A 16,149-nucleotide genomic window follows, 5' to 3' on the forward strand; every position below is an offset into this window, starting at 1 on the left:
ATTGTCTGCTGGTTTATTTATTATGCTTAAAAGAAACAATATTACTTTGTTTATTGTTTATTATTATTATTGTTCCGAAACCGGTCAGCGTTAATAAAATATATTAATGGTTCTAACAAAGTAATATTGTTTCATTTAAATAGAATGGATAATCACAAAGTTATAGCTACTTTCAAAAGCATTTATTATGCATTTAATTTTCTTTTTCTTGAAATATTAACAAAACCAGTTTTCATTTTCAATAATTTATCTATTTTTTTTGAAAATCTTGTCTGTTAAATTATTGTACATTTCTAACATCACAACAATAATAAGGAACTCCAGTCAATTTTATTTTATTTTTTGAGGTAGCGGTAAGTTCTGTCATAACCTGCCGACCTATCACAGGGCGTTTGGGTGTCAACCAGTTTTAATTTTTTTTTATTGAATATTTATTAATTCTATGTGAAATTCTATATATAATAAAACTTATATATTCAGAATCAGCGTTTGTTGATTGATCTATATGAATATATGTTTTTTAAGCCATAATATTTCTCACTTAAGTTCCTTATTATTATGTAATAGTGATACAGTTTATCAAAACAACACAAGACATGATAAAGTAGGTAATTTTAATTTGGCATATTAATGTTTATTTTAATCAATGTGTAGTTAATCATTTATTTTAATTTTGTTCGGTTTACAATATGACCGATTAGCATATTATTTTTAATAAATTTTTTATTATCCCCTTTAATAAATCGTATCTTGCATAAGCCCTTATTATGGTCGCATGGGTAGAATTCTCAAGGGGTGGTTGCAATCACAACATTGAATGGTTTTACATCAAATAGGAATAATAATTTATCCCTATCATGATCGAGCTGCAAGCTTATGCACAAATAATTGCATGTTATTTTAATATCCATTGTAATAATAGTTGGAAGACTGTCGTTCCAATAACAGAGTCTTCCCGAGGGTTCATACTCTTAAAACAGGAAACCCACGTCCCATCATATCGATGTAAGTATACTATTGATCTAAAGGATTTTGGAACTTCCAATCAGGGCTAAGTGTGATCTGGTGACAAGACCAGGAGCGCGGCACAAAGAGATCCCAGATATCCGGATGCACGGGCGTTGGGCAGTTTTTACGTGCAAAATACTCCATGCTGTAAAGGCTCCACAAGACTCCGTTTCCCACGGCCAACGACCACCACATGAAGATGTTGCCCACTGCCGGAGTAGCATGCTTTGTTAGGAATACTAGAAGAACTCCGAAAAACCCAAACAAGACCAGCATCACAGGGTAGAAGAAGCCGAAAGCGAAGCTAAGGATGACCTCGTGGAAGATAGCCGAGATAGCGAACACCAGAAGTGTGCCGAGGAGGCGACTTCCGGAGAGGATCAGCGCGTCCTTGTAGATGTATGTGTGCAGCCAGTCATGGACCACCATGTTCCAGGTTCGGTAGAAAGCGGCATAGCTCGACTGATTCCACCAATCCTGGAGAAAAAATGTCATTGTTAAAACTTCAGTAAGGGTTTTGTAGGTTTATGCACTTTTCAAGATATATGGTGTTTAGTTCGGTGTGGTCAGGTACCCCAAATTTTAAGTAATGCAAAAGTAGTGAACCAAATTGAATTATTTATTGAAATATTGCTTTGTGTTTCATATTCAGTTGTTTACTGTCTTTTAAAATGCGTCAATGCGTACAACTAGCTCCAAAGTTTTTTTGATCTGTCGTCTAACGAACCCCTTTAATTTTACAAGCACCAAAAGTATCCATTGGATACGAAAATTTTATATCCATTGATATTTATTTATTTATTTATTTATTATTATTACACGCCCTAATGGGCTTTTACACACCACAAAGTTTAATAGTAGAGTATCACAGTTATTATAGATTCTACAAAATTAAAACAATAAAGGAAACATAATACAACGAAAAAAGAAAAAAATATTAAATGTTACAACAAAAGCATATAATAAAATAAGATACATTAGTAAAAATGATAAGAAGTCTCACATAAATAGATATTCAAAATAAAAATAAAAATATATATATTGCGGAAATTATAGATGTCTATTTGTGTCTCGATCTATAAAAGAATTGAAATAAACAATATTTATATTGATTATTTTTAAGATGAAATATATCTCCCAGATCAGAGTATTTATTTCCGAGACTGTGAAGTCTTGGAATTGGGGAATTTTGATAAGACAGTGTCCTTGTGTTGTAAAAATAAAAGGGTAGTAAATTTCGGCAAGATCTTTTGGGTATGTGGATGCTGATTAATTGGAGTAACTCAGGACAGTCAATTTTGTAATGAAGTATTTTATGTAGTACTATTAAATCTGTGTTTATTCTTCTTTCAGAAAGTTTTAATAAGGACAATTTATCTAGTAAGTAGTTAATAAGATATGTACCAAGTAAAGGCATATATGCAAAAAATAATCAAATGAGAGATGAGCTATATTGGATTCTATTTGGAGGATTATTTATACTTTTCCACACCAGCATCCTGTTGCCCATAAGTTAGTGTGACTATGACACCTCCTGTTGGGGAATGCTGAGGGGCGGAAGGAAATTGAGGAAGCAAAGTGCTGATTCTGATGAATCTAACCGATAATGAGAGTATCATCCACTCCAGAACCAGTGGAAAAGTGTTTCTACTTGTCAGGTTTTAAACCTCCAAACTTAGGTCCAGAGCCAACCTACGTTTACATCTACACGGTCTACACCATTCCCCAAAGAGCTTGTGTATAGCTTACCATGTAAAACTGACGATCAGCGAAGGTCAGCACCTCCGAGGTGGCGTTGAGCCAGGAGTGCAGCAGAAGGTAGAACCCGCACAGGTAAGTCAGGAGTGCCGGCATCATGGAGCCAAAGAGAGAGAGAACCAGCTGCTTGGCTTCCAGAGCTTCATTTGGTTTTCCGAAGTTGGAGAAGTTTCCCAGCAGAAATCTTTCACACAGGAAACTGATGTAGAAGATGATGGCCGCAATTTCCAATAGTCTCACCGCCACCACCCCCCATCTAATGTGGCCTGTTCTGTAAACCAAGTCAGTATAAGTTTCACAACTAACACAGTGCAGTAAAGAGGCAATCAATAAAGCACTCACCGGGGGTAGGAGTCCCTGTAGATAAGGGTGGGGGCGAAAAGGAAGTAGGTGTAGCAGGAGAAGGGCGGCAGGGGGATGTGGGAGGAGGAGGGAGCAGGGGGGCGCTGCAGGGCACGAGGACTCACGGAGCGCACAAAGGCGTGGATCTTCATCACAAAACGGATCTGCAAATACAGTTGCATTATTACTATGTGGTAAACACTCTTCCTCAAACTAAATAAAATTTAAATTATTATGTACAAGGTTTTAAAGGAACCAAAGAGACTATGAGAGAACCTTTTATTTGGGTTCCGAATTTTGCTATTTTTTTCATTCAGTTCGACCAAAAAAAATTAAGTACATATGTCTGAAAACTTCCTATGTGGGAATTTTACTTGAAGATTTTACCAATACCTATATAAAAGCCTAAACGCTGACAACAGGAATTGAACTCACGACACCTGGATGGGACCCAGACGAGATGCCAACCTAGCCGCTGATTAGTCCTCAAGTAAATTTAAACATTTATGTAATAATCTATATTTGAACAAGATTGGCGGCTATCTTTGTTATCAGTTTTCTGGCGTTTATATTGGAAAGTGTTGGTTTTACCGGTATTTTAATAAAGTATACAAAGATTTTACTTACAGTCTCAATAGAAATGATAAGCGAAGACACTATAGGAAGTTGACATTTAACAAGAGCGGTGAGAGAAAGCGTAAAGAAGGTTATTTGGAAGGAAATAAAGAAAAGCAGCCACCCTATATCCCAGACTCGCAGTACTTTTGCTAAAAGAAACAAATTAGTATCATTAGAAAACAAGAAAAAAATAGCAAACAAAAAGGAAATAAGTAAGTAGCCACTGGTAACCTGTGTTATTTATGTTCTTTTACAGGTATTTCCAATTACTACCGACTAACCCGTCGTCCCACTGGCTCGGTAACAGTAAAGAATCCACAAAAACCCTCAATGGATGAACTTTACTTTTCTGCGCAGGATCTTCAATTCCTTGCCGTTACCGAACCAGTGAGATGACGGGCTTAGAGGGAATGGCTACAGGTATCTAAGCCAGGGTGGGGATCCGTTTTTTTTAATTCATAAATTTTACAAATTACATTTTTTGTGATTTTCTCAACTACCGTACTAGGCTCATGTCATATAAAGCCTAAAGCAAGCCATACACGCTACGGTCTACCGGAGAGGTTACCTTTGAAGGTCTGCCTGCGCAGGTCGGTAGCGTGTATGGGGAAATTCCGGTGTACCGGAGCAGTCTTCAGTTCTCTTTGCGATGGCATCGATTGCAGACGATGACGGGTTGGCGTTGATAGGCCTTGCGTTAATTTTGATGAAAAAAGATAAAACAGTGATAAAGAAGCAAACAAAGTGGTGTAATCATTTGTTATTGAAAAGGAAAAATTATTGAATGAATTAAAATTTGAACCTGAAGATTTTAAAAACGATCTCAGAATGCACGAGAACACATACCTAAAATTACTTGCAATGGTTACACCAATGATAAAAAAAGATACAGTTATGAGAAATAATGTATCCGAGCACGAAAGATTATCAGTTACTTTAAGATTTGATGCGACCTGCGCAGGCGACCGGAGTACATGTACACACACGCAGGTACACCTTACGGTGTCGCACGAAAGAATTGATTTTCGATTTTGCACCGGTCGCCTGCGCAGGTTAAAAAAACTGCACAGGTCAATTCCCACACACGCTCCGGTCTGCCTGCCTAGGCATACCTGCACAGGTAGACCTCTCCGGTGGACCGTAGTGTGTATGGCCAGCATAATCACAACAATAACAATTCAATGACAGCTGTCGTGTTTTTATTTCACTCTTGAAATATCTCAAAATAAAATAAAAAATTCTAGCTAAAATCTAAATATCTATATTTTAATAGCTTTAATAGTGAAGTGAAGTTATACTAATTAATATTTCGTGCCAAAATGACTACACGAGCAACTGCAAAAACACTAAATACTACGGACACCCAACTTCTTGACAAAAAGTTTGAAGAATTTAAGGTACAATTTCTGGAAATCATCAGAAACGAGTATAAAGAAGAAATCGAGGAATTAAAAAATAAAATATTAACTCTAGAAAAAAAAATTGATACGAAAAAAAACAACAACCTTGAAAAAACTCTGGAACAAAACGCCGTAGTACAAAGTGAATTTAAAGAATTACAAAAACAATTGGATGCTAACGAACAACACGCACGCATTAATAACATAGAGATCATTGGGATACCAGAAAAAAAACAAGAGAACCTGACGGAGATTATCAAAAGGATCTATTCAGAATTAAATATAGTAAGCGACGACATTGAATACGCCACCCGAGTCACCCCCAAGGAGAAGATTGAAGGAAGACCGCGGAATATTATAGTAAAACTAAAGGGTAGGAAACAGAAAGACGAAATCATAGCAGCAATCCGGACAAGAAGGGGCCTAACAGCAGAGGATATTAACTTTAATGGAAAACAACGGATCTATATAAATGAACATTTAACTCATAAAAACAAAGTACTCTACAAAAAGGTCAGAGAGTTTACCAAAATTAATAAATTCAAATTCTGTTGGATCAAAAATTGTAAAATTTATGTAAGACTTAATGAAAACACAAATCACCATTGCATAAATAATTATAATGATCTAGAAAAACTAAAAACATACAATATTTCCATCAACTAACTTTCCAGCAACTTTATATTAACTGCACTATATACTTAATACAATGGAATCTTTAGAATTATACTTAAAAACTTAAGAGGTCTCAGAACCAAGACACATATTTTTCTTCAAAATGTATTATTAAACAACTATGACATTATATGTCTCATTGAAACATGGCTTAACAATTCAATCTTTAATGAGGAACTTTTCGATCCACGGTACCATATTTACAGACGAGATAGAGATTATCATAACCTCAATCAAAATCGCGGTGGTGGAGTTTTAATTGCAGTCAAAAGTAAATTAATTTCTGATCAAAAACTAGAATGGGATTCTGAAGCGGAAGACATATGGGTAACTATATCACTTCCTGGTAAAAAAATTCACATATGTACTTCGTACATCCCACCTGACAATAAACATCTTATAAATATTACTTCTCACATAAACATAGTTTATATTTCTAGTATTTATATATTTATAATCCTGTTATGGTATGATTTATATGCACAACATTGTCTTCTTATGGTTATGGTTATGATATGATTTATATGCACAATATTGTTTGTATTCTTATGGTTACCAATGTATCGATAATCTTTTATTTTATATAAATTTTAGTTTTTTTTTTTTTCCCCTTTATTTTTGTTATTTTTGTTGTATTATTTTATAGAATTCTTTTATTTTATATAATTATAACTTCACATTTCTCATAAATTTAATTATTTCTTCTAATACTGTCTTACGTAAAGTCACAAGGAGGAAATCCGTAATTGGTTTTATTTTGGCTATTTTACTTATGTACAATCTGTAAAAATATAAACTGTTGATTTCCCAAAAATGAATAAATAAATAAATAAATAAGATACATCACGCTAGGCGTAGCCTATACGTATTTTTAGTTGAGTAGTCTCACTACTCTATAATTTCAGATCTATTGAGATTATTAATCATTTCTTTGTATGGGATCTGCCACCTCGACAGATGACAGCCGCTTGATCACGGGGCTCCGTAATTGATCTGACCCCCTCTCCTTCTATGGCAGGAGAGGGGGTCGCATAATTTTTAAATATATTACCTGGCTAGCAGATAGTCACCACCCCCACACTTATAACCAGAGATGTGCAAAATGAGTACCCAAAACCATTTGAAATGCAAAATGGAAATGGGTCAAAACTTTTCCATTTGAAAATGCAAAATGCAAAATGGTTTTTAGAAAAGCATTTCAAATGCAAAATGCAAAATACCTATTTTCAAAATGCATTGAAAATGCAAAATGGTTTCTCAGGTCAAACAATTAAAATAATTATAGAATTTTTAAACAATTTCGTCACTTAATAATGGACATCAATGTAGAACAAACATATTACATGATGGTAAATCCAAAAACACCACAACTACAGATTATGAAACCACAAAAAATTTGCGCGGGACTAATGTTGCCAACGTAAAAACATAGAAACTGCTATCTACCATTTAATATTACAGCGTCATGCCCCCATGTTCAGTATTTTTTGTAATGGTATCACTCAATTGCCAGGGTCTCTCATAGCGAGGTTGAGGACCGACTGATATTTGGGTCTTATGAAAAAAAGATGAGTGGAGATAGTAGGAAGAATGTTGCAAAAAAGCATTTAAAATGGAAAATGCATTGAGAAAGGCATTTAAAATGCAAAATGCAAAATGGTTTTTAGAAAAGCATTTAAAATGCAAAATGGAAAATACCCATTTTGCATTTCCATTTGAAATGGATTTATTTGAAATAAAGCACATCTCTGCTTATAACACATGATCTGTGTGGCAGGTCTGTATGGGATTGTATGGAGAGCAATATGGAGTTATATAAAACGCTTTGATGCGTATAGCGTAATCTGTCGCCCCCCTTTTGGTAGTCCTACATGATTTGGATTATGTATAATGTAAGAACTAGAAAAATAATATTTTGTAATTTTTCAAATAATAAAACATTAGAAAAGGACATATAATGGAAAAAAATGCAAAATTATTATATAAATGATTAAAGTGAATGATAAAAAGATACTAGAAAGAAAAAACTAAGAAAATAGAAATAAAAATCCAAATATTAAAAAGTAAGCAAAAAATTGAACCCAAGTTAATAATGGTAGGTACCTATTGTCACGAAGTAGATCTCTCAAACGCATTTCAAAGAGACCCGCAAATCTAAAATTAAACGGAGATTGTAGGCAACACTAGCGGCTTGCGCACAGCGCACTGCGCAACCCACACCAATCTCCAACGGCTTTCGGCTGCCGCCAGCCGCCATCATTCGGAATCTAGCTTTGTTCTAAACAACATGAATGCGCGGTTTGCTACCAAACCGGACTCGGATGTAGAGTACACGCTACAATATTGAAGCCTGGTACGCGCCTGATGGCGCGTATGGACAAGCACCACCTTGGTTATTACTCCACCATGACTGTGAGTAACACCTCCGTGGCCTCACAACTCCTGCATCTCCCGGAACGGCTCATGTAAGCGTATTACTTACCTTTTAAAGTTGTCGTACCCTTAAATTAAATATACCATTCCTAAGAGAAAGTCCAGTTATATTCAATTTTTCAATTAAGTCCTAAATTTCGCCAATAAACAATTAGATAATGTTAATTAAGTGTTAATCTCAAGTGACCTACCAGGTAAGTATTGTACTGTATATTTTCTCCATAAATAGTTAAGTAATAACATAGATCACTGTAGAAATGTATTATAAGTTTGTACAGCGCCCTTGAGGTGATTTTGCACAAAAACGGCGCTATACAAGTCATCCAATTATTATTATTATTATTTGCCCCATTATGTGCCTTCTTTTAATGTATGTTAAACACGTTTGCCAGGCAGTACAAATACGAGAGAGAGATTGTTCAATTCTAACAGCCAGGGAATAATTTAGGATGTATACTGTGCCCCCACTTGTGTTATACAATGTACCTGTTGACTGTAAATACAACCATTTATCATCCCCATAGGAGTTTCATTTGACGAGAGAAGTGTAGTCTAGATTGTTGAAAGTCCCCCGTATAAAGGCGTTTGCCGACCCTTCCCGAATGATTGATTCTCATGATTCTACGCTGAGCTAAATTCCTAACAATGCCGCCCTACATGGTTCATATCGTGAGGGGAGCTCCATTCCTAACACTGGCGCCCTACGTCATTCTCCACATTCCTAACACTATCTAGATAGTGTTAGGAATAAAAAAAATAAAAAATAAATAAACATATACTGTAAACATAAACATAGGCCACTTCGTCAAGTTAGTGATGGTAGGTACCTATCTAGAAGAGTATATGTTTAAGATTACATCGTCAATTTAATGATGGTAGGTACCTATCTAGAAGAGTATATGTTTACGGTCACATTGTCAAGTTAATGGTGGTAGGTACCTATCTAGAAGAGTATATGTTTACGGTCACATTGTGAAGTTAATGATGGTAGGTACCTATCTAGAAGAGTTTATGTACCACCCTAACCAATATTGTCTCAAACTTAGATTCGTTTAAAGAATTGAGGATGTTTTGTATGATCGTGAGAAATGTGGAGATCCGCAAAGAGTGCTAGGCTGATATAAGCGTAATGAGTAAGATTAAGAAAGGGACGCTCAGATGGTTGGGGCATGTAGAGCGAATGAGTGAATAAAGGAGTGTAAGGAGAATATATGATGTTAATGCGAATGATAGCAGAATTTGGAGACGCCGGAGGAAGAGATGGCACGATCAAGCGAATCAGATACTCGAGTCGGCCCATGTCAAGAATCAGAATAATAGAAGAGTATGTATGAGACGAAGTACGACACCAATTACCCTACCAAGTCTAGTGTTGACGTAATTCTATGTCCACATTAAATTTATAAAAATCACCAAACAAAAAACGGTGAACTGAGTTAGGTGCACAATTTTTCTAAATTGGAGACCGCGCGTCAAACCAGCGATGTTTTATCTCGGGAAGTGTACTATTTTTAGTGTTTTTACCTTAATTTCAAAACTGCCACGAAGTGTCAATTTGTACTTGAAAGAATTTACTGCTGTAAACTACAATAAGTGTCTCCTTCGGAGAAATTTAAGTGACGCTAAAGTGACTACCATCATATAATAAAATTAACCATTTCAAAACACTTTTGTAACATCATTATCATGAATGCACAATGCATCGTTTGCGAAAAAACCATTGATATCCCATCAGACTTTATAATAATAATAATAATAATAAATAATAAGAGGGATTTTTCAAGGAGACTCATTGAGTCCTCTTTGGTTTTGCTTAGCATTGAATCCTCTATCTAAAATGTTAATTAAAAGCAAGTTTGGAATAAAAGTTAAGGGTAATACAAGGGAGAGTAGTACAATTTCGCATTTATTATTTATGGATGATATAAAACTATTTTCGAATTCTGAACAAAATTTAGAGAAAATGATCGAGGTAGTCAAAAACTTTTCAGATGATATCATAATGACTTTTGGTTTAGATAAATGTAGAACGATCCATATAGAGAAAGGCAAAATTGTAGATGGGGACGAGAGTATATTTAGAAATTTCCAAATTACTAGTATGAAAAGGGATGAGGTTTATATGTATTTAGGATACCCACAATCAAATAGATTAGACCACACTAGTATTAAAAATGATATTAGGATTAAATTTCAAACTAGGATCAGGAAAATTTTAAAATGCAATCTATCTGCTAAAAATTTAGTAAAAGCAATAGCAAAAGTGAGGTCGCTTCGTGCTAAAATTTTGCGGAAAACTATTATTTAGGCGTTGAGGATTATTAACCACAATGTTTAACTGTGAAGGTTGCCTCAACCCAATAAATAAAGATGAGTATATGTTCACGTGTACCAAGTGCAAAATAACATTTCACAATAATTGCCTCAATATCTCTGATTCCAAATACAAAAAAATGGCAGAAAAAAATAAAACTTCTTGGAAATGCCCAAAATGCCTAATCAGACCAGGATCACCGTCTACATCCTCGGCTGCAAATACCGACGATGATGATATTCTCTTTATTCGTCTGACCAAACATTTTGACCAAAAGGTCACTGAACTTAAAAAAATGTTCGAAGACGAAATTAAGGAACTGAAGAGAAGCAACGAATTTATAAGTAATCAATATGAAGATCTGTTATCAAATTTTAAAGTACTACAAGACCTACAAAAAGATACACAATCCTTACGTGAAATAAATACTAAGAATGACTTAAGAATTTCAAGCCTGGAAACCAGACTAGCCACTATGGAACAAAATAATCTCTGCGACTGTGTGGAAATGGCGGGTGTTGAATTGCGGCCGGGAGAACAACCAGCTGAAGCCGTTCTTCGGGTAGCCAATTCCCTTGGTATGCCATTGTTGCAGCAGGATCTACGCCTTGTGACCAGGACCCAGGACCGCAGAACTAACGCCCCCGATAAACTGCAAGTAAATTTCTACAACCAGAAAACGAGAGATATGGTCTTATCTTTCAAAAATACAGCCAAAATACTTAACCCAAAATCACCTATTTATCTTAGTGAGGTGCTTACGCCTTATTATAAGGAATTGCTGTGGAAAGCAAAACAAAAGGCTAAAGAAACAAAATTCGAATTTGTGTGGTTTAAAGCCAATAAATTACTTGTTCGTAAGGGTCCAGGGGAAAAAATCATTCAAATCAAACATGAAAGTGACATTAAAAAAATGGTATTGTAGATTTTTAATTCTAGAGAAAACCCTTATTGTAATGGATATTATTAAAAATGGACTGTATTACCAATTATAGGACGTCAAATCCTAAATTCTGTAAAAATGTACTACAAACACACTCATCCTCTCTTCAAATCTTACAGCAAAATATTAGATCAATTTCCAAGAATTTTGACGAATTCTTGCTACAACTTGATAATATTGGAACCTCTTTTCATATAATTATTCTTACTGAATGCTGGATACCAAAAAATTATGCTCCTAAAATTTTGAAAGGGTATGATCACTACAGCACTTCAATACATACTAAACAAAATGATGGAGTTGTTGTCTATACCAGAACTGACCTGATTGGTTTATCTGTCAAGGAAATCCAAGTCAGCGGTGCAAACTGTTTGCAAATAACTCTCAATAATGACACATGTATCTTAGCAATATACCGTTCTCCATCCTCTTATAATATTTCACCATTCCTAAAATCAATTAATAACTGTTTAACTGAATTATGTAATATTAAAAATTGTATTATTGCTGGTGACCTCAACATAAATATTCTGCCCACAAACGAACATTCTCAGTGCCAAGAATACTTAAATACGCTCACATACCATGGATTCCAAAGCACCATAAACACTCCCACACGTGCTACATTAGACTCCATTTCATGCATTGATGACATCATGGTCAAATCCAACTGCCCAGTTATATCTATTGTATATGAATCTACACTTACCGACCACTACACCACTATTCTTTCCATACAAACATGCAACAGAAAAGACAAACATAAAAACACAACAAATAAGAAAAAAATCATTCAAATCAATTATGATTGTGTTCGTCAATCTCTGATGAGTAAATCGTGGTCAGAATTACTTAACACCACAAATCCAGAAGACGCCTGGACGTACTTTATCAATTACTTACAGACTACCATTAACGAACATACAAACATAATTATAAAACATATACCAAATAATATTTTACCAATTAAGCCATGGATTAACCACACTATTATTAAATCTATCCGTAAACGTAACAAACTCCACAAAAACGTTATTAACAATCCTTATGATATACAACTTCGAAACTTTTATAAAAGATATAGAAACATTTGTACCCAAATAATAAGAAAGGCTAAAGAGATATATTACAAACAGAAAATAGAAAACTGTAATAATGATCCTAAAAAACTTTGGAAAACACTTAAAGAAGCCACTCACTCTCAACCTAATCCTACGAATGACTTAAAACAACTAAAAGTAAATGATAAAATATTTAGTTTTTCTAGAAATCCCAATATTATTGTTAATCATGCAAATAAATACTTCTCAAAAATAGGTGAACAACTCGCAAAAAATATCGATGTAAACCATACCAACTCCAATTCACTAAGCTGTAATACAAATTTGCCCAATAACTTGCATTTTAGTCTAAAACAAATTTCAAATGAAGATACTAGATTGATCATAAACTCATTAAAAAACTCGTCTTCAACTGGCTTGGACGATATATCAAATATTGCCTTAAAAAAACTTGTATCAGAAATAACCACTCCCTTAACATATTTTATTAACCTAAGCATCCTAAAAGGCCGATTCCCTGACAAACTAAAACACGGAATCATAATCCCAATACATAAAGGAGGCTCTAGAGCGGACATAACTAACTATCGTCCAATTACATTACTAAATTCACTATCTAAAGTCTTTGAAAAAACTATTAATAATCAACTAATCGAATACCTTGAACAAAATAACATACTATCACTCAACCAGTTTGGATTCAGGAAAAATAAAGGCACCTCCGAAGCCCTGGCAACAGTTACCGATTTTCTAAATGAAAACTTAGACAAGGGATCAAAATGCATATCAATATTCTTAGACCTGTGCAAAGCATTCGATACTATCTCTCACTCTAAACTTTTACAAAAACTATCTAATATTGGTATAAATGGTGATGAACTTACTATTATTAGCGATTACCTGTCAAACCGAAAGCAAAGTGTGAAAATCAACAACTGCAATAGCAATCAATTACCAATTAGCTACGGCGTGCCTCAAGGAAGTGTTTTAGATCCTACCCTGTTCTTAATATACATAAATGAATTATGTAATCTTCAAATAGATGTCAAAATTGTAAGTTTCGCTGATGATACGATTCTCCTCTTCAAATCAAGCAATTGGAATGATCTATACATAAAAGCTAACAGGGGCATAACTGTGGTTAAAAGATGGTTTAACAATAATACACTAACAATGAATGTGACCAAAACTAAATACATTGAATTTAGTATTAATCCTTCCTTAAGAAACCCAGAAAATCAAATTAAAATATGTGCTTGCAACCTGACAAATACGATAATATGTGATTGCCCTTATTTAGAACAGGTAACTAAAATTAAATACTTAGGTATTATTTTTGACAGCAATTTAAAGTGGAAACAACATATAACCACTACAGCAAACAAACTTAGAAAATTCATTTACTTTTTTAGACAAACTCGCAACTTTCTCAACCTAAGCCAGCTCTAAACAATCTACTATGCACTTTGTCAATCTTTAATAGAATATGGTATCATAGCATGGGGAGGAGCAAACGCTGCCGCCATTGATCCAATATCTAAAGCTCAGAAACTTATAATAAAGATTATCCTCAAACTACCAATCACAAGCAGTTCGGATGAAATCTTTAGGAAAATCTGTGTTATGGACATTAGGCAACTTTATGCTAAAAACATACTAACATACCTCTTCAAACACAAAACTACCTTTGACAATATCCAAACTGCTCGTGATACTAGAACCAAAGGACATAATTTCTTACAAATCCCTTTCGCTAAAACAACTTTTGGCCAGAGAAATTTTAGATATTTTGCAACAAGGCTATATAATGCTCTCCCACTAGCCATTAGACTGAACGAATTTTTTTTGAAATATAAAACAGACATCAAGTCTTGGATCATCAGCCAAGACAGATCCACGATCAAAAATTTTATAAAAATCCCTACATAAGTATGTACTCCAACTAGATGCTGATTAACAAATTTATCATTTATTATTATTATTTATTATTTTGTATCTTTTTCACAATGTCATTTAATGTAATGAAATATTTTATGTATCAAAAAATATGTAAACATTAATTCATGTATCAAATACGTCTGTCTCGACACAGGTTTATCCTAGTGAGACAGACTTCGAAAAAAAAACCTGTAAAAAAACTTTATATTGATAATAAAAAATAAAAATAAAAAATACTTGGGCAATACCTCTATTAACATACTCATTTGGCATAATTAAATGGTCCAATACAGATTTAGATAACTTAGAAAGATTAATTAGACCTACGCTAAAAAAGTTTAATTGCCATCATCCAAATTCAGCTATAGAACGAATTAATTTACCTAGAAATTTAGGAGGTAGAAGAGGTATAGTCAAAATAACTTCTTTGAAACATAATCAGGTAGAAATGCTAAGAACTTTTTTCCATAGGAAAGCTCATAGCTCAGAAATGCATAAAATAATTTGCAAGGCAGATAGAAATATTACACCTTTAAATTTATACGATGAGAATGCCAACATTTTTATAAATCCCAACCAGGAATTATTAGATTCCTGGTCAAATAAAATTTTACACGCAAAACACTTCAATTATCTCAACCAAACGTATGTTGACAAATTTTCGTCAAACAAATGGTTGAGTATTGGGGAGTTGAGCGCAGAAATAGAAGGATTTATGCTTGCCATTCAGGATAAAGTCATAAATACTAAAAATTATAGGAAGCATATAATCAAAGATACAAATCAAATTGACGATTTATGTAGAAAATGTTTGGCTTTTCCGGAAACTATAGAACATATTATATCGGGATGTTCTATATTAGCACCGTCCGAGTATACATTTAGGCACAATCAAGTTTTAAAAATAATTCACCAAAGTTTGGTTATTAAACATAACTTGATTGACTGCCGTAATATAATACCATATTAAGAATACGAACCAAATTCATTTTTAGAAAACGAATTTTATAAAATATATTATGATAAAACTATACTAACAGACCGAACGATTAGATATAATAGACCCGATATAGTTTTACATGACAAAATTAAAAAAATAACTTATATCATTGATGTCGCTATTCCAAATTCCTGTAATATTCAAAAATCTGTTAATGAAAAAATAAGAAATTTCACAGATTCGGCTACTGGCATTATACCTAGCTTTCTCATTAAAAATTTAGGCGTATTAGATCTATCAAAAAATTTATATATAAAGATGCAAAAGTCGGTCATTTTGAATACATGTAGGATAACGAAAGATTTTTTTAATATTTATGTTGAGGGATCAGTAGGATTTATAGGCCCTGTTAGAAGTTCTACCGAGCCGAACCCTCTGATATGAAAATATCTGGAGTCGGTGAATTTTTTTTCCCATTTGATCTCTGGTGAGTTGACGTGTTGTTGTTCTTGTATTGTTTATTATTTATTTTACTTATATAATGCACTTGCATAGTGTTGATTGACTAGCTGATCATTTGTGGAAAAGTGAGTGGAAGGGTTAAGTTTTTCCTATGGGGAAGATTTAACCCGGACAACAAAATCGGAAGCATTAAAATATAAATACTTGGATGACTTGTATAGCGCCGTTTTTGTGCAAAAACACCTCAAGGGCGCTGT

At 34.0% G+C, this 16,149-nt stretch overlaps 1 protein-coding gene across 1 annotated transcript in view; it reads right to left on the reverse strand.

Moving 5' to 3' along the window:
- Window positions 1-276: 276 nt before the first annotated feature.
- The window catches only part of LOC149422087 (sterol O-acyltransferase 1), a 42,140-nt gene continuing 26,267 nt past the window's right edge, over window positions 277-16,149 (reverse strand). Inside the window, exons 6-9 of the mRNA XM_089634303.1 lie at window positions 3,736-3,875; window positions 3,109-3,272; window positions 2,758-3,037; window positions 277-1,485 (exon numbers count right to left, since the gene is read on the reverse strand). Coding sequence (XP_089490429.1) covers window positions 1,015-1,485; window positions 2,758-3,037; window positions 3,109-3,272; window positions 3,736-3,875 — 1,055 coding nt within the window. The 3' untranslated portion in view covers window positions 277-1,014. The remainder of the gene's footprint in view (window positions 1,486-2,757; window positions 3,038-3,108; window positions 3,273-3,735; window positions 3,876-16,149) is intronic.

The sequence above is a fragment of the Hesperophylax consimilis genome, chromosome 8 (assembly GCF_061612785.1).
Source record: "Hesperophylax consimilis isolate HC1 chromosome 8, BYU_Hcon_1.0, whole genome shotgun sequence".
Lineage (NCBI taxonomy): Eukaryota > Metazoa > Arthropoda > Insecta > Trichoptera > Limnephilidae > Hesperophylax > Hesperophylax consimilis.